General features: G+C 37.7%; 1 protein-coding gene across 4 annotated transcripts in view; it reads right to left on the bottom strand.

Moving 5' to 3' along the window:
• LOC128695884 (uncharacterized) overlaps nucleotides 1–25,330 on the bottom strand; it is an 87,745-nt gene that overhangs the window by 30,421 nt on the left and 31,994 nt on the right. For 3 of the 4 annotated variants that reach the window (XM_053786817.2, XM_053786814.2, XM_053786816.2), the window contains exons 2-7: nucleotides 24,840–24,950; nucleotides 18,017–18,269; nucleotides 7,337–7,452; nucleotides 4,631–4,735; nucleotides 1,879–2,112; nucleotides 326–517 (exon numbers count right to left, since the gene is read on the bottom strand). In XM_053786817.2, the coding sequence (XP_053642792.2) occupies nucleotides 326–517; nucleotides 1,879–2,112; nucleotides 4,631–4,735; nucleotides 7,337–7,452; nucleotides 18,017–18,269; nucleotides 24,840–24,950 (1,011 nt within the window). The remainder of the gene's footprint in view (nucleotides 1–325; nucleotides 518–1,878; nucleotides 2,113–4,630; nucleotides 4,736–7,336; nucleotides 7,453–18,016; nucleotides 18,270–24,839; nucleotides 24,951–25,330) is intronic. The other variant, XM_053786815.2, reaches the window with a different exon arrangement.

Consider the following 25,330-nt stretch of genomic DNA (forward strand, 5'->3'; position numbering starts at 1 on the left):
CAAACTCATTCGGAGTGCCATCTGAACTGTAATGTCAGCAGAATTCTGGTAAGACAGCAAATGAATGACTAAGATTTTTTCTTTTTGGGGAGAGGTTACCCTACCTCAGTTGGAAACAGCCAGTGTTAAAAAAAAGATATAAATTCTAAAGGTAAAAAATTCAAGACATGAGCTTGCACTGTAAATGCATGTAACCAATGTTTAACAATACTAAGAGAGAAGAATGATAACAGATGAGGGTCTACCATGCACCAAAGGAATCATTAAGTATTTATAAGAAAAAAGGAAAAATAAACAAAAAATCTGTTAATGAGCTTTATATTACCTGTGACCGACCGAGGCTAAAGCTGATTGCCTTATCTACTTCAGTATGTGAGTTATCAAAATCAGCCCTGTGGCAAGTAACATTTTGTAGCTCTATCCTAGTCTCCTCTCTAGGGTCATCTTCCTCCTCAGTAGTTTCCCCCGCTGAGGCCACATCCTGTTGGGTTGGGGGGAAAACATGAAGACGTAGTGTCTGCAAGGATAATGAAGGCGAGCTCAAGCTGTGTACTGTATTACAATTAGTTAACACTTACATTTTCATTAAGTCTGAAAGCATCTAGTACTGCCTAATCATCCTAACAATTCAAGATGGATATGTAAACACAAACCAAGTAAAGATTAAACCCCAAAGTATAAACTATTTGCACAAATTCTCACTCGGAAAAACAAATACAATAACAAAAAGTAAAAATATCCTGCATAATTTAGGGAAAAAAATCAACTGGTAATACTGTATTATATCACCTCTAAAGTTTCATTCAACTCCTCAAAAATACTCATGTGATTATAACTCCCCCCAGCCTTTGAATAAAACAAAAAAGTCATGACATCTGACAGAATGAGCAGAGAGACTTTGGTAAGGTTATGATTTGTCAAATATTTCACTATGGGTTTGCTAGCAACAAGAGCTTCAAAGGCTTCATTCCAGTAGAACTAGTTACTATTACTTGGGAATTACCATTTCTAATTGCCTATCCAACATAATGGAGAAATGGTATTAAAGAGGATATCCTAGGTGGGTTTGTCATTTGTAGGAGTTAAGATTACCACTACAACACATGCTGCATTGATCCTGAATCAGCATCCAACTTTTACCAGGCCATTAAAAATCTATGAACAGAAAAATTTTCATGCCTGAACCACCTTTTAAAACTTTCCGGCGCATAAACTCAGGCGAAAGCTAAAAAATTTTAATATAAATGTGAAAAGTATTCTATTCAAAATGCATTACCTGAGTGCACACTATGAGAAACTTGACTGTACACACAGTAGACAGTCCTTTTACATGTGATCTTTTCATACGTTTTCAACACAACATGGTTGAAAATTTGCTGCATAATTTTGATGAGCACGCTGTAACCTCATTCAGCAGCATGGTGTAAACCTAGGGAAAAAAATGTGATACGCCACACAGGCACAGCTGTTGTTCGTATGGGGGAAACCTAATCTCACAATGCAAACCTTCCTTCACACTGCCAATCCACTATACATATGCATCACATACTACACAGTCACATGTTAGTGAACTGATTTTTTTATCTTTACATCTGCTCTTCTTGACTCATGGTACCCAAGAGAAATAAGCATGAAAGTCTTGGTATTTAAAAAAAAAAAAAAATTAGATAGGTTTAAAAGTGGTACATGTGGGATGGAGAGAGAGCAAGCCTTTGGTTTCAGTGAAGCATTAATTCATATGATTAAAAAGAATAAAGTAAGAGCTTGAGCAAGAAGTAACCCAGGTGACCCAAAACAATAGCATGTGTATGTCAACAGCTAAATAAGATGGAAAACGGTTTTCCACTTACACTGCATGATAAGAAAATGTCAACTTACCGACATAGAATCCTCTACATTATTGCTAATATCGGGGTCAATTCCTCCAGAAGCCCCACCAACACCTTCTGGAGGAAATGTATGTTCTGTAGCGTGAGGGGACTGAGCTAGTAGTCGGCAGCGATTATCCACAATGGCTTCATCTCCAGAGCTTTCCTCTCCTGCTTCACGATCTTCAGAACGGCGAGAATACCTACAGCTGGAGCTCTCACTTGCAGTCTTTTGACGTCGATTCTTTAAAGAAATAACGCTGTGCTTAAAACATAGATCTACATGAGTGGCTGGTGTCAATAGCCTAGATCCATGTACAAGACAGTGAAGGGGTTAACTTGTATTAACCTAAATATAATTACCATGTCTTCTTTCTTTCTTTCAACACACCGGCCGTATCCCACCAAGGCGGGGTGGCCCAAAAGGAAAAACGAAAGTAATTACCATGTATCTAGGTTAAAAAACTTATGCCTGTGATAATGAAAGGAACAGGTAGAGAACAGCTTTACAATTTCATGCATGCATGCCATTCAATAATCTTTCAATAAATTAAGCCTGTGATCATTCTTGAGATTCAAAATTCTAATGAACTTTCCAGTTTTACAATATCAAACACTGTGGGTGTTAATTATACCACTAAATATAATTCATTCAAAAATGTGTAGAAAAAAAATTAATTATCAAGGGCACATTTGTATTGTCCCCCCAAAATAAAAATGTCACGAATGCTTCAAATTGATCAGTCGAACACATTCACGTTTTTGCCCCCACAGCACAATACACTACTGGACTGTGGACAACTGACAAATTCTGCCTTTATTTTTTCCAATTGTACTGCTCTGAGCAACCCAACTCTTGCCAGGAAAGATCATGCACACACACCCAGTGCACAATAACTGAGGAGGGGGGGGGCGAGAGAAGCTTTCCACCTGACTAGCCAGCCTGTGAGCCAATGGCATACAGGCTAGCCAGTGTTTCAGCAAGATTACAAACAGTAGTTTTCTTGCGATATTTGTAGCAACATCTCATGAATGTTTTATGAAGATCTGAAGCATTAAAAGGATGTTTAAAATAGTCTGTCTATTAACTTCCACAAAACATACATAATACAGTGGACCCTCGGCTAACAAATGCATCGCATGACGTTAAATCCGCCCAACGAAGCGTTTGAGCGTAAATTTTTTGGCCTGGCTAACGATAAAAAATTCGCCCAATGTGACTCGTCCGGTACGCGTCCACGTGTGGCCTGAGTGCGCCTCAGCTGCGCGGTGTGTGCCAGTGTTTACAAGCCAACCAGTATGGTCGCATCTACGCATACATTCGGTACATTTCATATCACTGATTTTAGTGCTTGTAACTGCAAAATAAGTCACCATGGGCCCCAAGAAAGTTTCTAGTGCCAACCCTGTGGTAAAAAGGGTGAGAATTAGTATGGAATTGAAAACAGAGATTAAGGAAATGTGTGCAAAGTGGATTGAACTGCAAACCTTTATGGCTGAAAATCACCCTAACACAGCTATTGCAAGCTGTGCTGGTGACTATTACACTGACAATGTTGTGGCCCATTTTAGGTACAGAGGTACAGAGCTCTATGGACAGATTTGTTGTGTGACAGAGGTCCAGTGACTCTCAAGCGGGTCCTAGTGGCATTAAAAGAAGAAGGGAAGTAACCCCAGAAAAGGACTTGCTACCTCAAGTCCTCATGGAAGGGGATTCCCCTTCCAAACAATAACAAATTCCATGTGCATGTCGTCTTATTTTTGTGTGTTGGAAAATGTATATTCATGTGGTAAATTTTTTTTTCATACTTTGGGGTGTCAGGAACGGATTAATTTGATTTCCATTATTTCTTATGGGGAAAATTAATTCAGCTAACGATAATTTCATCTAACGATGAGCTATCAGGAATGGATTAATATCGTTAGCCGAGGGTCCATTGTATACAGTGACCACTTGAGCTTTCAATAAATTATTTACAGGTTTTATTGAAATAATGTGTAATACATAAGAATCTAGAAGCAGGGATAAATATCAAAATAAATGAAATGTGTTTTTGAGTCGGAATACTACAGCAAATGCACTATTTTAAGACCTCAAGAAGAAAGGCGAGACTGGCATCAATGGAAACTCTGACTGATAGTCAAGGCTGGATTAACAAATTTAGGTAGCATGGTTAAGGGCATGGTTGAAAATTATACACCCAACTCAACCACAGGGATATCAAAGAAGAGTAAAAGAAGTGAAAAAGTGTTGAGAACAACACAAAGTAGACTCCACATATTTTCTATTCATACCAGTTGTTTCTCTTTTATTTTTATGTGCCTAAATTTGTCTGTGTAGTCTTCCAAGTTATATGCGGCTCTAACACTTTCTGCGTTGTTTTACAGAAAATAATGAGAAAGCTCCCACACATTTTTCTGGACAACAATATCAACAGTGACATCTGAAGTGATACTGGGTTCTTAGCATGTTCATATAACAAAAATGTTCAAGATAGAGCACAGAATGATTGTGTTTATTAAGACATTAATTAAACAACCTTATCATTGTAGTGACTGAAAAGGCAATTTTTTTTATACTGTAACCCTCCCGAACTCTGCAAGTATTTCTGAAATACCCTTAACCTTAACAGTACTTGACATGGTAGAATGCCCATGCTCTCTGCCCCAGGCTCAAACACTTACAGCTCTATATTCATTATGTATAAAAAAAAAAAAAAAAAAAAAAATCCTAATACCTGTAATCCATACTCTTCTCTTACCTTACTGCGAGCACCACCAGCAACTTCAGAACAGACTTGACTCAAGCTGCCTGACTTGTGGAGCTTCTTTGAATCATTTGAAGCTGCTTCTGTCTTGTTTAAATTCTGTATACAAAATAAATTTGCTGATAAAAGAAACTAATAACTACATTAATAATGCCAGTGTCAAAATACACTCATTAAAAGAAATGTGATACGTAAATTTAAGAGATCGTTATTTTATTGTAGACAGTTTAAGAGAAGGAAAACAAAAGATAAATACGATGAAGCACCAAATGCAATAGTAGCCCTTTCAGGGTCCAGAACCCCGATCTGAAACTTGTCCATAGGGTCTAAGAATTTAAAAAAAAAAAATTGTTGTTTTTTCTTATAAAATGGTGAATCCTTTTCTGAAACTAATGAAACAAAAAGTATGAAATGGGACAAAATTATGCTACTGCGAATTTTGCCGTGTCAGCGATATTTATGCATTGGCAATTTTGCCCAATTTGACTCCTATTTTAGGCCAATTACATTGTTCCAGTCAACCAAATTCTTAGCTATTTCATTAGTATGCATTCTATTTTATTGACTGAGCACAAGAAATCACTCAATTAGCTATTTCAACTACCAACAGTGATCAGAAATTGGTAATTTGGCAAATTTCAAACAAATTTCAAAACAGGGTCCAGAATAAGCAATACAGGCATTCCTGGCACTAAAATAACATTTCCTCTGTTTACTAGGTATGTTTCCAGGCTTTACACATGAATTCCATTTTGATTTTTTACTCGTACAATTTTTGTTCTCACCAAAAATAGAAGATTTACTGTTATGCAAAATTGTAAAAATTGTATAAATAATATCAGCACATTCATGAACACACCTCAGACCCACCAGTTGATGTGTATTTGATGCACAATGTGATTATTTACTCTTGAATAGTGGCAAAAATCGAACATTTCCAGTACTTTGAGCTTAATTCCAAGCTATTTTCAGTCCTAAAATCAAAATCATCTCTATTCCTGTAATTTATCTTCCATTCTATTAAATGAGATCAAGAAACTGTGAATACAACCAAAAAAACAAATGAAAATACACTGCAAAGTCACTGTTTTAAGCCAAAAACATGGTTGCAGTTTTTTCATTATGCACTGCATGCTGCAGGATTCTTTTTTAAATGGTGTACACTTAACCACAAACCCATTCTCTCATATCTAGGCCCAAATTTACCTCTCAAAGCTTATCTAAGTGAGCTGAGCTCATCACGTAGTATTACGGCATGGACCCTGGCTTTAAGCCCTTAGAACAACAGCACAGACCCTGAAAGGTTAACTATAATACTGGCTGTATCTCTTGATGGGAGATGGTATGTTTTAAAAATTAAGAAAATTCAACTGAGTGACTGAGTTTGAAACCCACAGTCCTGATATAACCAGGCCAATGATTTAGTTCACAGCACCAAAGATTAAGCAGACAGGCTGGTAATCCCAGATTGTGGGTACAAATCACGGTGGATACAAATCCTGATCTCTTCAATCATTTCTGAATTTGTTCATTAATTTTCAGGAAGTAAAGGAGTAAATAAAAATGTAAAAGTACAGATACACTATACAGTGGAACCTCAAAAATCGAACTGCTCCCAACACAACCAATTATGTAAGTGTATTTCTGTAAGGGGTTCAGGGAAACCGGCAGGCCGGACTTGAGTCCTGGAGATGGGAAGTACAGTGCCTGCACTCTGAAGGAGGGGTGTTAATGTTGCAGTTTATAAACTGTAGTGTAAAGCACCCTTCTGGCAAGACAGTGATGGAGTGAATGATGGTGAAAGTTTTTCTTTTTCGGGCCACCCTGCCTTGGTGGGAATCGCCCAGTGTGATAATAAAATAAAAAAATTTTGTAAGTGCTTTTATAAGTGTATTTTTGAGGGTCTGAAATGGACTAACCTAATTTACATTATTCCTCATGGGAATAAATTCATTCGGTAAAGGCACTCAAACAGCCTTCTGGACCAAAGAAAGTTCGATATTTGAGGTTCCACTGTACAGAGAAAATGATTCAGATCCAGGTAGGATGAAAAACTAAAAGACCAATTTGAAAAAAAAAAAAGTTTATCACTGGATATTTCTTTAAAATGCTTTATATCTATGCAAATTTTATTTGTTTGATAATACAAAGGAAAAATACGGTAGAATAAAGAAGACAGCAGCTCAAATACAAAAAGACTAAAAAAAAATATACACTGGTTAGAGATGAACTCTTAATAATCTGGTAAGATATGTACAGTACGGTTGCAAGACCCAACACAAAATATAATTACATGATTTTTTATAAACTAACCTGACAGCAAGAGTAATCAAATTTCACAATAATTATTATTATGCAATTTCAGCAAAATAGCCATGAACCCCTAGAAGCATTGACTAAGGGAATGATTGGAGTATTTAAAAAATAAAGGCAAATATAAAAAAGAAATTTAAGTGTCTAGCCATCTTCCTTGTGGCAACTCTAATTACCACTTGTCACATATTGCTCAGCAAATTAGTTCAAAATTCAAATTATAGTACAAATTTTCCCTCATGAAAATTATAAACTGCACAACCATTATATTTCAGATTTCAAATCCATTATTAGACAGTTATTATTACTATATAGATATTATACTAGTCGTTCATTGTAAAACTTTGTTGTCACCCTGTAAAAATCTAAATGTACAAAAAGTTTTACCTGTAAGGAACCTCCTTCTCGTTGGCTTGTGCTTGCTCGAGCAGCATCCCTAGGACGACGACCCTTTCTCTTTACGGTCTCAAAAGAACCACGTGATAAGTTTCCACATGAACCACCTGTAGGAGTTGCATTTATTAGCCCAAACCTTGAGTAAATACAGTACTCAAAAATCACTCAAAAAAATTATAATACCAAAACTGCGTGAAAAGTAATCTATCATGCATTCAAGTATGAAATATTTCATGATTAACTTCAAAATTAGATTAAGAATAGTACAGCCTCTCCTCACTTAACGATATAGTCCCATTCCTAAGACTTTTATACAGTAGTGTACTGTATATTGCAATAAACAAAATAGAGGAAATCAGCTCTAATATACATTGTTTAGGTTTGCATACTGGTCAGAGAACCTGTCGTAAGTCTGAGTCGCCGGTAAATGAGTACATCACTAAGTGAGGAGAGGCTGTGTGTGTATATACATACATACAGCGGTACCTCGAGTTACAAACTTAATTCGTTCCAGAAGGCTGTTCGAGTGCCGATACTGAATGAATGTGTTCCCATAAGGGATAATGGAGACAAATGGTTTTTGGGACCTGACAAGCTGTTGGAGTGTGAGCAGGGTAATATTTAGTGAAGGGATTCAGGGAAACCGGTTATTTTTATAGAGCCGGACTTGAGTACAAGTCGGCCATCTCTCACTGAAGTAGGGTGACCCAAAAAGAAAGAAAATTCCCAAAAAGAAAATACTTTCATCATCATTCAACACTTTCACCTAACTCATACATAATCACTGTCTTTGCAGAGGTGCTTAGATACGGCAGTTTAGAAGCCCCTCCAAACTGTCAATATCCCAGACCCTTCCTTTAAAGTGCAGTCATTGTACTTCCCATTTCCAGGACTTGAGTCTGGATAAATCTATAATAACCAGTTTCCTTGAATCCCTTCAATAAATATTACCATGCTCACACTCCACATATACATGTGCATGTGTGTGTGTGTGTTTACACACACACACACACACACACACATGCACACACACACACAGTGGACCCTCGTTTTTTGTAATTACCCCTTTCAGGGTCAAGAGGCCCTCTCCTAAACTCGTTCTCAGGGTCGAAAATTTAAAAAAAAAAAAAAATTGAAATGACAATCTTTTCCTGATCATAACGACACCAAAAGTATGAAATTTGATGGAAAACTTACGGAATTATGCTCTCTTGAAGTTAGTGGTCTCGTTTACGCATCGGCAATTTCGCCCACTTTGAGCCCTATTTTCGGTCAATTTCAGTGTACTAGTCGACAAAAATCATATCTATTTCGCTAGAACTCCATTTTTTTCTATCGAATGAGTACAAGAAACCACCCATTTACCGATTTCAAGTATCCAATGAAGTGGTCAGAAATTGGCAATTTTGCCAATTTCACACAAATTTCATAAGATGCCAATTTCCAAATAGGGTCCAGAATAAGCAAGACAGACATTCCTGGCACTAAAATGACATTTTCCCTGTTCATTAGTCATGTTCCCAGGCCCCTCTTACATCTCTTTTGCTTTCCACTTTGAATTTTTTATTCTCACAAAAAATAGATGATTTACTGTTAAGTGTAGAAATGGTATAAATAATATCAGTGCACTTGTGAAAGAATATTAGATTCACCAGTTGAAGTGTATTGGATGCTTGGCATGATTTGTTTACTTTTGAAATTTGGTAAAAATTGAACATTTATGCTACTTTGAGCTCAATTTCAAGGTACTTTTCATTAAGAAACCAATCAAAATCATCTCAATTTCTGTAATATGTCTTCCATTCTATAAAATGAGACCAGGAAAACTAGAATACAACCATAAATACCATACGAAAACACGCTGCAAATTCGCTGTTTTAAACCCAAAAAAATTCGGTCGGAGTTTTTTTTTTCTCATTATGCACTGTGTGCTGCAGGATTTTTTTTATACTGTGCACAATGACCATAGACCCATTCTTTCATATGTAGGCCTACCAGCTTTCTCTCACTAGATTTGAAGGCGCTAGAATTTAGGCGTTCCAGTACGTCAATAACCCTGGTGCGTAAGCCGTACTAGTATGTCAGAAACCCTGAAAGGGTTAATCCGCTCCAGTGTGACTAATGGCAAAACTGACGATTTGCGAAACCATTTTCCCCATAAGGCTGTTGTTGGTGGATGGAAGACAGGGAGGAGGGGAGAGGGAAGAGAGGTTTTTCCTTGGAAGGGGAATTCCCCTCCATAAGGACTCTAGGTACCAAGTCCTTATCCAGGGTCACTTCCTTTCTTTGTTTTTTAATGCCACAAATCTTTCCATCCTACTCCACATTACACAAATCTCCATTACTACCACCCTCTATCATCATCATAACCACTACCACCCTCTTCCACCATCACAACCACTACTGCCCTCTTCCACCATCACTACCACCTTCTACCACCATCACTGCCACCAACATAACCGTTTCCACCCTCTTCCACTATCACTATCACCCTCTACCACTATCACCACCACTACCACTTTTGTGGTAGTCACCTTTACCAAGGGTTGGCACTAGCTTTCTTTTGGCCCATGGTGGCTTATTTAGCAGTTGCAAGCACCAAAATGAATGGAATATTACAAAATGTATTGTATGAATGCGTGGGATCATACTCACCCGCTGATAAACAATGGGACACTGACTGTGGCTGCGCCGGAGCTGCTCGTACGCGTCTGGGACGAATGACTATTTGAGAGTCAAATGACGATTCACGAGTCATTTTGACGAAAAAACATCACGATTTTTGAAAATTACGACTTCCAATGCTTACAAAAAAGAGGGTCCACTGTATATATATACACACCCCACACACATACATACATACAGTCAGTGGTATCTCAAGTTTCGAACAGCTTCCAACTCGAACAATTATGTAAGTGTACTTTTGTAAGTGCTTTTGTAAGTATATTTTTGGGGGTCTGAAACAGACTAATCTCATTTACATTATTCCTTACAGGAAAAAATTCGTTCGGCATCGGCACTCGAACAGCCTTCTGGAATGAATTAAGTTTATAACTTGAGGTACTACTGTATATATTTTTTTTTAAACATCAGTCGTCTCCCACCAAGGCAGGGTGACCCAAAACAAGAAAGAAAATCCCCAAAAAGAAAATACTTTTATCATCATTCAACACTTTCACTTAACTCATACAATATCACTGTCTTTGCAGAGGCAGTCAGATACGACAGTTTGGAAGTCCTTCCAAATTGCCAATACGGTAGGGCCCCGCTTTATGGCGTTCTGCTAATATTCATTTCAAATTATGACCAAAACTCGCTATACGGCTCCCCCCCCACCTGACTTTCTAATATGGTCACCACGCCCCACCCAGTTTGTTTACATTCTCCGTGAGTACTACATCTCTCCATTATATCTGGAAACTCCAAAATTTCAAGTGTTTTTAAAAGTTATTTCATATTGTATATATACTCTGATAATTATACTTATGTATACCTGTACCTAAATAAACTTACACACTGTGCTAGATGCAGGTACACATTAAAATCAGTAAGAGTGTTATGTCTCTAGATGCCATATTAGTAATTTTTTTTTTTTTTCAACAAGTCGGCCGTTTCCCACCGAGGCAGGGTAATGATAATAATAATACACTCAATAATAATCACTAAGTCTCATTAAATGTTGTACATTACGTTAATACACACATTTTCATTAAATCGCTTGCTGGAAGTCCAAGCCCCTTACCCACAAAACCTCCTTTACCCCCTCTCTCCAACCCTTTCGAGGACGACCCCTACCCCGCCTTCCTTCCCCTATAGATTTATATGCTTTCCATGTCATTCTACTTTGATCCATTCTCTCTAAATGACCAAACCACCTCAACAACCCCTCTTCTGCCCTCTGACTAATACTTTTATTAACTCCACACCTTCTCCTAATTTCCACACTCCGAATTTTCTGCATAATATTTACACCACACATTGCCCTTAAACAGGACATCTCCACTGCCTCCAACCGTCTCCTCGCTGCTGCATTTACCACCCAAGCTTCACACCCATATAAGAGTGTTGGTACTACTATACTTTCATACATTCCCTTCTTTGCCTCCATAGATAACGTTTTTTGACTCCACATATACCTCAACGCACCACTCACCTTTTTTCCCTCATCAATTCTATGATTAACCTCATCCTTCATAAATCCATCCGCCGACACGTCAACTCCCAAGTATCTGAAAACATTCACTTCTTCCATACTCCTCCTCCCCAATTTGATATCCAATTTTTCTTTATCTAAATCATTTGACACCCTCATCACCTTACTCTTTTCTATGTTCACTTTCAACTTTCTACCTTTACACACATTCCCAAACTCATCCACTAACCTTTGCAATTTTTCTTTAGAATCTCCCATAAGCACAGTATCATCAGCAAAAAGTAACTGTGTCAATTCCCATTTTGAATTTGATTCCCTATAATTTAATCCCACCCCTCTCCCAAACACCCTAGCATTTACTTCCTTTACAACCCCATCTATAAATATATTAAACAACCATGGTGACATTACACATCCCTGTCTAAGACCTACTTTTACCGGGAAGTAGTCTCCCTCTCTTCTACACACCCTAACCTGAGCCTCACTATCCTCATAAAAACTCTTTACAGCATTTAATAACTTACCACCTATTCCATATACTTGCAACATCTGCCACATTGCTCCTCTATCCACTCTATCATATGCCTTTTCTAAATCCATAAATGCAATAAAAACTTCCCTATCTTTATCTAAATACTGTTCACATATATGCTTCAATGTAAACACCTGATCTACACATCCCCTACCCACTCTGAAACCTCCTTGCTCATCCGCAATCCTACATTCTGTCTTACCTCTAATTCTTTCAATTATAACCCTACCGTACACTTTCCCTGGTATACTAAACTACTTTCATTACGTGCTACATCATACCTTGTATATTTATTTATCCTCTTTTTCATAAAATATGTATTACTTATTACCAAATTTCTTTCTACACATAGCTCAATTAAAGGCTCCCCATTTACATTTACCCCTGGCACCCCAAATTTACCTACTACTCCTTCCATAACATTATTACCCACTTTAGCATTGAAATCCCCAACCACCATTACTCTCACACTTGATTCAAAACTCCCCACGCATTCACTCAACATTTCCCAAAATCTCTCTCTCTCCTCTACACTTCTCTCTTCTCCAGGTGCATACACGCTTATTATAACCCACTTTTCACATCCAATCTTTATTTTACTCCACATAATCCTTGAATTAATACATTTATAGTCCCTCTTTTCCTGCCATAGCTTATCCTTCAACATTATTGCTACTCCTTCTTTAGCTCTAACTCTATTTGAAACCCCTGACCTAATCCCATTTATTCCTCTCCACTGAAACTCTCCCACCCCCTTCAGCTTTGTTTCACTTAAAGCCAGGACATCCAGCTTCTTCTCATTCATAACATCCACAATCATCTCTTTCTTATCATCTGCACAACATCCACGCACATTCAGACTTCCCACTTTGACAATTTTCTTCTTCTTATTCTTTTTAGTAATCTTTACAGGAAAAGGGGTTACTAGCCCATTGTTCCCGGCATTTTAGTTGACTTTTACAACACGCATGGCTTACGGAGGAAAGATTCTTATTCCACTTCCCCATGGATATAAAAGGAAAATTAATAAGACCAAGAACTATTAAGATAAAATCAAAGAAAACTCAGATGAGTGTGTATAAATAAATGTGTACATGTACGTATGTGTAGTGTGACCTATGATATTTTTTCAAAATTATATAATCAACAAGATACATAACACAAAGATGATAAATACACCCCATAGTAGAATAAATAAACAAATATGATATGTGGTAGCCAGACAACTTGTACAAGTGATGGCAAGAATAACGTTTTCTCTAGTCCAACATAAGAGAAAATGTGTTACTGGGCATAACTGTAGAAAATTATTCCTTTTGTTTGCCTTCACTCAGAGTGCCATTTCTTCTATAAATGGTGTTACATGAGAATGGGAGTGTTCCTCTTTATTTATTCTACTGTAACAATGTAGAGACAACTTGTACACAAACCAGACGTGTACACCTGATTTGTTTACAAAACTGGCATTCGCCTGGTTTGTTTACATAACTCGGTGAGTGTCCCCTCTCATGTACTCATTCTCTCTCTCTTATTTGTTTTATCTCATTTACTCACCTCTGACCCTACATTAAGACTACAAATATTTTAAGGTAAGTAATGAATGTATTATATGTGTACGTATTTTACTTTTTTTATTGTTTTTTAATGCCTAGTTCTATTGCTAACTTAATATATGCTAGTGTAAACTTGTTATCTAGTATTTCTATGCACTTATAAATGGAAAAAAAGGGTGTTCCACTTTACGGCAGTAGCCTGGAACCTAACCTGCCGTATAAATGGGGCCCTACTGCATCCCAAACCAAGTGCAGACATTGTACTTCCCATTTCCATTACTCAAGTCCAGATAACCGGTTTCCCTGAATCCCTTTACAAAATATTAACCTGCTCTCACTCCAACAGCTTGTCAGGTCCCAAAAACCATTTGTCTCCATTCACTCCTCACACACACACACACACACACACACACACACACACACACACACACACACACACACACACACACACACACACACACACACACACACACACACACACGTGCATGCACGCTTGCTGGAAGGCCAAGGCCCTTGCCCACAAAACCTCCTTTACCCCCTCCCTCCAACCTTTTTGAGGACGACCCCCTACCTAGCCTTCCTTCCTCTCACAGATTTATACACTTTTCAAGATCCATTCTCTCTAAATGACCAAATCACCTCAACAACCCCTCTCCAGGTTTCTGACTAATACTTTTAATAACTCCACACCTCCTCCTAATTTCCACACTCCAAATTCTCTGCATAATATTTACACCACACATTGCTCTTAGACATCTCCACTGCCTCCAGTTGCCTCCTTGATGCAGCATTTGCAACCCAAGCTTCACACCCATACAAGCGTGTTGGTACCACTATACCTTCATACATTCCCTTCTCTGCCTCCATGGATAACATTTTTTTTTTCTCCAGATACCCCAATGCACCACTCACCTTTTTTTCTTCATCAATTCTATGGTTAAACTCATCCTTCATAAACCTATCTGCTGACAAGTCAAATCTGAAATATCTGAAAACATTTACTTCTTCCATACTCCCTTTCTCCAATGTGATATCCAATTTTTCTTATCTAAAATGTTTGATACCCTCATCACCTTACTCTCATCTAGTACCTATTCCATACAGTTGCAACATCTGTCACATTGCTCCCCCATCCCCTATCATATGCCTTTTCTAAATCCATACATGCAATGAAAACGTCCCTACCTTTATCTAAATACTGTTCACATATATGCTTCAATGTAAGCACTTGATCTACATATCCCCTACCCACTCTAAAGCCTCCTTGCTCATCTGCAATCCTACTCTCTGTCCTACCTCTAATTCTTTATATAATAACCCTACCATACACTTTACCTGATATACTCATTCCCCTATAATTTTTACAATCTTTTATCCCCCTTCCCTTTATATAAAGGAACTATACACACTCTCTGCCAATCCCTAGGTACCTTCCCCTCTTTCATACATTTATTAAACAGAAAATACCAACCACTCCAACACTATATCCCCCCCCCCACGCTTTTTAAGATTTCTCTCATGATCCCGTCAGTTCCAGCTGCTTTACCCACTTTCATTCTACGTAATGCCTTGCGCACCTCCCCCACACTCGCATCCTGTTTTTCTTCACTCCTTAAAGATGTTATACCTCCTTGGACAGTGCATGAAATTACCGCCTCCCTTTCTTTACTGACATTTAACCCTTAAACTGTCCAAACATAGATCTATGTTCGCATGTGTAGCGCTCCGAACGTAGATCTACGTTCAATTTTACATTGTTTATGTAAAAAAACAAGTAGATCTACGTTCGGAGCGCTGTGCGTGCAAACGTAGATCTACGTTCGGACAGTTTAAGGGTTAAAAGTTCCTCAAAATATTCTTGCCATCTACCCAATACCTCCAGTTCCCCATCAACTAACTCCCCTGGTAATAGAGTTGTGGATGAGTGGAACAAGCTCCAGAGTACAGTTATTGAGGCTAAAACGTTGTGTAGTTTTAAAATAGGTTAGATAAATACATGAGTGGGTGTGAGTTGGACCTGACTAGCTTGTGCTGCTGGGTCTGGTACAGTGCTCCATCCTTGAGTGGGGATGACTAGACTGGGTGGGTCATTGGGATAATCCGGGGGGTGGGTCATTGGTCGAATCCCGGGGGGGGGGGGGGGCATGGACCTGCTCCGCATGGGTCAGTAGGCCTGTTGCAGTGTTCCTTCTTTCTTATGTTCTACTCTGTTTTTAACTGACAAATCCAGTCATTCCCTAGGCTTTCTTAACTTACATGATTTTGGTATAGATGATATGTCAGGAGAAAAGTGGTGATACAAAACTCAATCACTCAAGATTCAAAAAAAGGGGAAAGCCAAATAAAAATTTTATTTAAGCAAAAACCAAATGATCTACAGTGTACTGAATTATAGAGATAGGAATAATTTTCATATTACTTACATATAAATATACAGTGGAACCTCAACACTAACTTAATTCGTTCCAGAAGGCTGTTCAAGTGCCGCTCTGTCCGAGTACCGAACAAAATTTTCCCAACCAATTTTCTTTTAGGTTGGCTGTTATCACTAACCCTTTTAGGCCCCATTGTGACTTATTTAAACATAAAAAAAATGCCAAAAATTGCAAAGACACACGAAATAATTTACAGTGAAGTTCTGGCAGGTCATGTTTGTATACCAAATTGTTTGAGTACGGAGCTGTTTGAGTACTGAGGCTCCACTGTATTAAGACATGGACAGAGGAAAAATAAAATGTCTTGGTTTAAAACCCCTAGTAGCATACATATAGTCAATATTAGTGTATACCATATGGGAATTTGCCTATGTGCATCCCACAACAGTCGCCTCATCACTGTTGAAAGGGTCAAGCAAATTATGTACTGAACTACACCATTTCCTGGGTTAACTTTAAGAGGAAATCTTCCTCTTCTATTACCCAGTAGCAAGCCATATAAATCCTTCGTCTGCCCTAAATTATTAATTTTCAAACGAAACCTCTATTTATCACATCACAACCTCTACCACTCTTCCTATTACTTCATCTTCCCTTATACAGTGGACCCTCGACCAACGATGGCATCGTCTAATGTTAAATCCGACAAGCGATACATTTTAACGCAAAAATTTTGCCTCGACTAGCTCTAAAAAACTCGACCAACACTATTCGTTCTGTTCGAGATGTGTCCACTTGTGGCCAGTGTTTACAAGCCATCCAGCCACCATGGTCCCATCCAAACATACAATCGGAACATTTCATATTATCACAGCGTTTTTAGTGATTGCACCTGCAAAATAAGTCACCATGGGCCCCAAGAAAGCTTCTAGTGCCAACCCTACAACAAAAAGGGTGAGAATTACTATGGATATGAAGAAAGAGATCATTGCTAAGTATGAAAGTGGAGTGCGTGTCTCCAAGCTGGCTAGGTTGTACACAAAACCCCAATCAACCATCGTTACTATTGTGGCCAAGAAAACGGCAATCAAGGAAGCTGTTCTTGCCAAAGGTGCAACTATGTTTTCGAAACTGAGATCGCAAGTGATAGAAGATGTTGAGAGACTGTTATTGGTGTGGATAAACGAAAAACAGATAGCAGGAGATAGCATCTCTCAAGCGATCATATGTGAAAAGGCTAGGAAGTTGCATGACGATTTAATTAGAAAAATGCCTGCAACTAGTGGTGATGCGAGTGAATTTAAGGCCAGCAAAGGTTGGTTTGAGAGATTTAAGAATCATAGTGGCATACATAGTGTGATAAGGCATGGTGAGGCTGCCAGTTCGGACCAAAAAGCAGCTGAAAAATATGTGCAGGAATTCAAGGAATACATAGACAGTGAAAAATTGAAAACTGAACAAGCGTTTAATTGTGACACTGACAATGTTGTGAAACACTTTAGGAATGTCATAAAGGAACGGGAGGTACAGGCCTCTATGGACAAATATGTTGTGCGACAGAGGTCCAGTGACTCAAGTTGGTCCTAGTGGCATTAAAAGAAGAAGGGAAGTAACCCTGGAAAAGGACTTGACACCTCAAGTCCTAATGGAAGGGGATTCCCCTTCTAAACACTAACACCATCCACACACTCCCCTCCTCCCATCCCATCAATCATCACCAGATCTTCAATAAAGATAAGTGTCATGTAATTGTACATGTCTTCTTCAGTTTGTGTGTATTAAAATTAATATTTCATGTGGTAAAATTTTTTTTTTTTCAATACTTTTGGGTGTCTTGCACGGATTAATTTGATTTCCATTATTTCTTATGGGGAAAATTAACTCGACTAACGATAATTTCGATTAACGATGAGCTCTCAGGAACGGATTAATATCGTTGGTCGAGGGTCCACTGTACATATACCACAAAGCCTACCCCAGCTCCTTATCTACAGCTACAGTATACTTAATGCTAAAACAGTTTTACAGTATTAGAAATACAATTTTTATTCTACTCACCCTCCCTGCAGCGTGATGCCACACCCTGATTGGGGCCAGCAACTTTTTTTGGCTGTTTTGTCTCTGAGAGGTCGTGTAAGGAGCCAAGTGATCCACCGGTACTTGTACGTGCAGCAGCTGATTGATCTCCGTTCGACTGATCCCTACGTCCTACAAGTGACTTTTTATTTCGACGTCTATAGGCTAAATCCCTAGTGTCGTCTCCAGAGCTGGACTCTTCCCTAAGAGCATCTTGCTCTTTGAGAATTAAAGCCTGTGTCAAGAATTAAAAAAATTTATCTTGAATATTTCAACCATAATTTCAAACAAGAGAAAATTCAATAACATAGTTTTCTTTGTACATTGCACAACATTTAATGAGTAGGAAACATGAAAACAATGAAACAAATTATACTTAATGAGCACTTTTACAAATACTTAGTTGAAATAAATGAAAAATCTAGGAAGCGTGATTAAAGTAATTTATTTGCAAAGAAATGTAATTTTTTTTACTAAACACAAAAAACTTTTAAAATCCATTCTTTCTATTAGACATGAGGTGAATTGTCTTTTCAGAAATACGCGGTGAATAGGCCGAGTTTTATGTTTTGTACCAAAATGTGCAAGAATTATAAGAATAAAGCATTTTGTTGAAATAATTAGTAATAATATTAAAAAAAATAAAAATAAAATAATGTACAGTATATATATATCTACATATATATTTCTGAGATCAATATAAAATTTGGCATTCAAGTTTACTTTAGAACACACTACAGCATAGGAAAAATTTGAGTCCTGGAAGTGGAAAGCAGAGTGCCTGCACTCTAAAGGAGGTGTGAAGATGTTGCAGTTTGGAATGTCATCTGCACTTGCAGTTTGGAATGTCATCTGCACTTGCAGTTTGGAATGTCATCTCAGCTGCAATTTTGGCACACCTTTGCCAAGACAACAAATGAATGACTGATGGGGTGTTTGTGGAAGATGGCAGGTGTTAAAAAAAAAATCTTTAAAACCTTTATGAAATCAATAACTTTTTTTTAGGCAAGAGGTAACCAAGGACCCTTATTTTACTAACAGTATTGCTACATTAACACACAGGTTTTGAGTTGTATAATTTACAAAACATTAGAATCATTTTGTTATTGCATTTTTAAAATAAAGATACTACTACCATTAATCACTCTCATCATCATTCTTCAGCCATCTTAATTTGCTATTATCAATACCAATTTGCTGGTGTCATGACCAATTTACTGTCAGAGAGATAGTCAACAATCACACTAATTTAAGTCCAGATACAAAGGCATACTGCTGATAGTATTGAAGAAAAGACCAGTGCAGTGGAAGCATTGTTGTTGCTGTTTGTGAAGTTTTGCTTACAGAGCTTTGTCAAGTCAGTTGAGATGATAGAGCTATATAAAGGCCAAAACAGTATCACAATAAAAGCTTGCTCTGTGCATATGTCTTTTCGTCAACACAATTTCAGTCTATTAGTCACAGTCCAAACCATATCCATATAACAGGTAAGCAGAGCTGGTTTTTTTCCAAGTCACCAAACAATTCAGGCTAAAGAATAGCAGCACTATTAAGGGTTTCTTTGACTAGTGAAGATGAAAAAAGTATAGCCATTTGCACAGTTCTACCCCACTGTTTGCCATCACCATGGAGAAGCCCAGAATTGGATTATTCACAATGACCAGATGAGCAGGCATGAGAAAATTCATAAATGTACAGATTCCTTGTCTTGTGTATGTTGCTATGCAGTATATTTTACTTTTTTTTTTTTTAAACACAATGGCCATTTTCCCACCAAGGCAGGGTGACCTGAAAAAGAAGGAACACTTTCATCATCATTCACACCATCACTGTCTTGCCAGGGGAGTGTTAAATTCATAGGGGGTCATACAGCACCTTAGGCTTGGAGATAATCAGGTTTGATCAAAGGGAAGAGTAGCAAAGATTCCTGGAATCAAAAGCCCTTCACTGACAAAAAAAATCCCTCTTCCTCCACTTGTGAAGGGCCACCAAATGAAAGCATTTAGCTTTATAAAGGTTTCCACTGTATAATGACTTTTTCTCCAACATTTAATTTTAGTGCTATCAATGCTTGCTTTGTGCAGTTTCTTAAAACAGAGCCATTCATGAAATGGCAACTCGGTACTGTCAGCTAAGGTAATAATCTAGAACTTTTCTGCTATGTTGGGGGTCCCTCTTTTTGATCAAAATCTAAGAAAGATTGAGAATAATACAAATATAGAATATTAACACTCTTTCTAGGAGCTGTTTAAAGCTTTGAAATATGTCACGAGTAATTATGGATCACAGTACCAGCCTTTGTGCATTTCGCAACTTTTTTAAACTTTACTGCAAGTTCGAACAGTAATTTTCCCAAGCACTTTAAATCATGTTTAATTGAAAAAACTCTTTCTGGACGAGTATTTATGGGATTTCTACTAGTATATTCATTAGCCATTAATGTCAATAATCAGTTATGAAATAACTCCAATATCTGTTGATTTTTTTTTATATTTTTCTTAACTTTATTATGGCCAAGTCTCTACTAGACTGATTGTCCCTTAAACTAAGCCATGTGACACGAGTGCCATTCGTATTGTTACTTCTCAAATTTGGGTATAATTTACATGGGTTATTATTGGCAGACCAACACTGGAAGCCTATGGTAAATGTTGCCTACTGTCCTCCCTTGATTAGAAACTAATATTAACTCTGTTCCCATGGATAACAGGGAAGACACTATGATGGCTGGGATCCCAAGTACTACTTGGTATAAAAAAGGTATAAAGAAGCTGAAGAAAAACCTAATCAAATTTTTTTTCTTGTCACCCTACCTCAGTGGGAGACAGCCAGTGTTGAAAAAAATAAAGCAGCAATAGGAGCTAAGCAAACAGACCTTAGAAAAGACAGGGTCTCGGCATGTAATGGTACATGATTAATTTGCAACAAGACAGTGACAAAGTTTGAATAGTTAGGCAAGAACTAGTAAACCTTCCCAAAGTTTGAGTAATTTAATAGTTAATCAATGAAAGTTGTTAATTCTCATTTATAGTTTTGGATGCTATAAAAATCATTTACTGACATGATGAATGTCCATAATTTGTATCAAATGAAATTTACAAGAACTATCGAAAATGGTAAGTTTGCAATGTAAAGATAGTTAGGAGGACGAGATGATATTTGGACATTTAATTAGCGACTTCAAGCCTGCCAATAAGTCTTCCAAAAATGGAAAGAGCACAAGGTGTCATGGACTAAACGACTACAAAGGGAGTAATGGATGAGAATACAGTGTAGGAAAGAATGAGCTTGATCTTGGAGAAAAAGATGGAGAGAGAAGAGGGATGCAGATGAGAGAGAAAACAATAAGGAATGAAAATGGAGAAGAGATGAAAATGAAATTTTGAATGCATGAGAGAATGTTAACTCTAAAACGAGGAAAGAGGAGACAAGAGAAAATACTAGCACTAAAATATCTAAAAAATGGAGAGAGAAAAGGTTAAAGGCTGTAGAACAAGAAATACCAGATACTGTAAGCATAATACCTAAGAAAATCTCAGGACAAATTCATTCCCAATTTTGTAGAAAGAGGCTCAAGATTTATTCGTGCAATTTGAAAAGATTGCTATGTTGAAAGGATGAGCAAGGAGTAATGAGCCGTGCTTGTCCAGATAAAATTTACAGGGAAAGCCAGAGGGGCATACGCTAACCTTACCCTGGAGGAGAGCGTAGATTACCAGGTGGTAAAGGACGCAGTCCTCTGGCAATTTGAGCTGGTCCCTGAAACACAGAAAAAGGTTCAGAGAAATAAGAAACCAGACCAAACCTCTGCCATTCTCGCGAGAGAATGAGAGAAAAGATGTGACAGACTGCGTCAATGTAAGGGGGTAACCAGTAAAGATGAGACGAGTGAGCCAAATGAAAAAAAAAAATTGTTGCATCCTGATGAATCTTGGATGAAACATCAATCAATGAACAGACAGCTAGAACCACAGGTGAAATCATGGTAGCTGACAAGACTTGTAAACAAAGAGTTAATAAGCAGGGAATCTTCAAATTTGTAGGGTTCACCTAGACTGCAAGAAAAGGCTTCATCTGCATATAAACAGAAAAGCAACACCACAGGGAAAGCACATGTATAGTGGAAACAAGTGTATCTCTAAAAGAAAAACTGCAAAACCCATCTGCAGTATTGGATGTGCAGCAGCAGTACAACATCAACATGTATAAAAATAAGTCGACAAGCTAGAAAAAAAAAAAAAGTCCAAAGATGATCTACAAAATAGTACCAATTAAAAAATGAGTTATTGTGTAATGAAAGGACAAAGCACATGACGAGCCATTTTTTACTGATAAAATGGAGCGAGAAAACACACCAATCATACATAAAATTACAAAATACAATAGAACGTTAATTAGCACACGGGTTACGTTCTTGAAAATTATCATGTAATCTAATTCAACACTAACTAATGTGAAGAAATTATGAAAAAGAGTTATGTTCCACAGACCTCCAAAAATGTGGCACAACTTTTTGGAACATCCTTATATGTCAAATATGACATTTTATCTTACTATACATTTTATACAGTCAAAAATGACATTTTATCTTACCATACATTCTATACAGTCATTATTTGAAGCATATGAAGAGTATGGGCAGTTTGGATGTAGTGAAGTATATTATCTGGCATACATGTAGCAAGCAGCATCAGATGGTATCTTAGGGTTGGGAGTTTGTAAGGCCACAGACAGCTATGCCATACTGAACTGTGTCTGGGAGCTGTGGAGAGAAAGCTGCAACCCTGGATTTGGCTCCCAGCAATATTGAGAGATCACAGATTTCTACTGCAATTTAACTCTTCAATACATAACTGAATTGTCTTGATTTTTATTTTCCAAGATCCATGCATGAGGGGTGGCTAACCCTCCAGGTTAAAAATTCAAACAAATCTTAGTACTTGTGCCAGTGTTCAAGATTTTTAGTGTTAACTGGAGATCCACACTTCAGGTAGGAAAACTAGTGAAGGGGTTAGTCGAGGGCAGAAAAATGCCAAAGCATGTTTTGAACTTGAAGACAGGATTCAAAATGGTGTAAATAGGAGTGACTCTGAATTATCCACCCATGAAGTACAGATGATGCTCAGTGACAACTTATGGGAAAAAATCAACTGTGGTCCTAGAGCTTAAGACTGAATAAAAGTCCATTGTAGGAGGGCAGAGCTCAACATGACCTCCTGAGACGTTAGACAATCAAGAAAATCAGCCACATTGTAACCCACCATGTGTGAGGAGTCTCGGGAAGATCAGAGAAGAAACGAGGAAGACTAACGCAGTAATTCTTCCTCTGCAAATCATGCGTGTCATAAAAGGTAACCAAAATGCTGGGATCAAGGAGTTAGTAACCTCTTCTCCTGTATTAATTACTAAATTTATAAAGAACATTCTAATGTTCTCCATGGAGGCAAAAGGGGAAATGTATCAGAGTAAAGTGGTACCAACACTTTTACATGGGTGTGAAGCATGGGTTTTAAACGTTGCAGTGAGGAGGCTGGAGGCAGTTGATGTATCGTTTTGAGGGCAATGTGTGAGGTGAATGGAATGCAGAGAATTTGTAACTGTAGTTTGGAGATTAGAAGCATTATACAGAAGGTTGAGAAGGGGTTATTGAGGTGGTTTGGACATTTAGAAGATGGAGCAAAATAGGATGACTTGAAGGGTGTATAAATCTGTAGTGGAGGGTTTATGAAGGTATTCTGGGAAACCAGTGAACTGGACTTGGGTCATGGAGGTGAGAAGTACAGTGCCTGCACTATGCAGGGGTGGGGATATTGCAATTTAGAGGGGAATCCGAGCTGTAATGTCCACACACCCTGGCAAGGCACAATGGAGCAAGAGACGGTGAAAGCATTTCTTTTTCGGTAGGAGACAGCTGGCGTGTTAGAATAAAAAGTAAAGAAAACTATGAGGAAGAATAACATGTCCAAAAGAGTAGTAACAGTCATGAAGACCATTTTCATGAAGAGGAAATGGACATAACCAGAGTAAGAGATGATAGTGAGAATACCTGGTTACAGGCTAAATTCAGGCAGTGAGCAATTTACTAAAGCATTTGAAGAAGCTAATAGAAAAAAAGAGAAGAAATTGGAAGAGGAGAGAATAAAGGAAGATAAAGGACAAGAATAAGATTATGTAGTGAATACTGTAGTGTAGCATCGTAATAACTCTGAAGACATAAGACAAGAAAAAGAGCAAATTAGACACAGTCAATTGGACAAGACCATGCCTAAGATAGTCCAACCAGAGAAAGCATGTAAAAGACCTTTTTGCCAAAACAAAATATTATTCTCAATGAGGCTGACCTGACTAAAAACAACTCAACAATGGCAGAGAGTGCTGCAGGGCAACTGTCGAAGAACATTCTTTGAAGTTCACCATAAAATATCTAACCCCAAAATTTGCAGAGGAAACTTTAAATGTTAAAGTTCAACCATAACCAATATTAAGTTACAGTTGGATAATGGCTTGATAATAGTCCAGGATGAACAGCCATTGTCCAAATTTTCTTCTCCAAATTGTGGATTAGTTGTGAACTGTTCCAGCCACAAATTGTGATATTCTTCCACACTTCTCACTGCTTTGTACTTACTTTTGCCTTTCACCACATCCCTATTTGCTTGCAGCTTTATAATGTTCCCAGAACCCAAAAATCTTCTAGCTTACATTTCCATTTTATAAATTAGATAACTGATTGGAATATGTATGGAAAAAGTTTGATCAAGAAAATAAGAATAAAGATAGCAATATCAAGCAGTTTTGTACTGACCAGGGCATAGGGCGAGAGGGTGTTCTTGTTTTTTCTCTTGCTAGCATTCGTGACCTCTTCCAGAAGACTCCTTAGGTCCTCTTCATTATAATTTGCTACTTCATCATATGCCTGTTGGAAATGCATAAAAATTATTGTCAATTCATTATAAAACAGAAATTATAAATGGTACAGTAATTACTTAATCCTACACAAGTATACAAAGAAAGTTGAGCATTATTTTCATTTTATTCCTTGGTATAAACCAAGAGAGGTATTAGCAGTGGACTGGTAAACAGCAACCACTCAAGGAGGTATTGTACAGTCACATTATAAATGAAACAGCTAGTTAACTTGTATCAAATCAAACAGCTGTACAGTAATTCACATCCATTATAAATTTTTAATACACCAGCCATTGCCCACCAAGGTAGCGAAACCTAAAAAAAAAAAAAAAAAAAGTAAAGACATACACCAACACTCATTTATCAGCTATTTTGCCAGAAGTGTGG

The sequence above is a fragment of the Cherax quadricarinatus genome, chromosome 41 (assembly GCF_038502225.1).
Source record: "Cherax quadricarinatus isolate ZL_2023a chromosome 41, ASM3850222v1, whole genome shotgun sequence".
Classification (NCBI taxonomy): Eukaryota; Metazoa; Arthropoda; class Malacostraca; order Decapoda; family Parastacidae; genus Cherax; species Cherax quadricarinatus.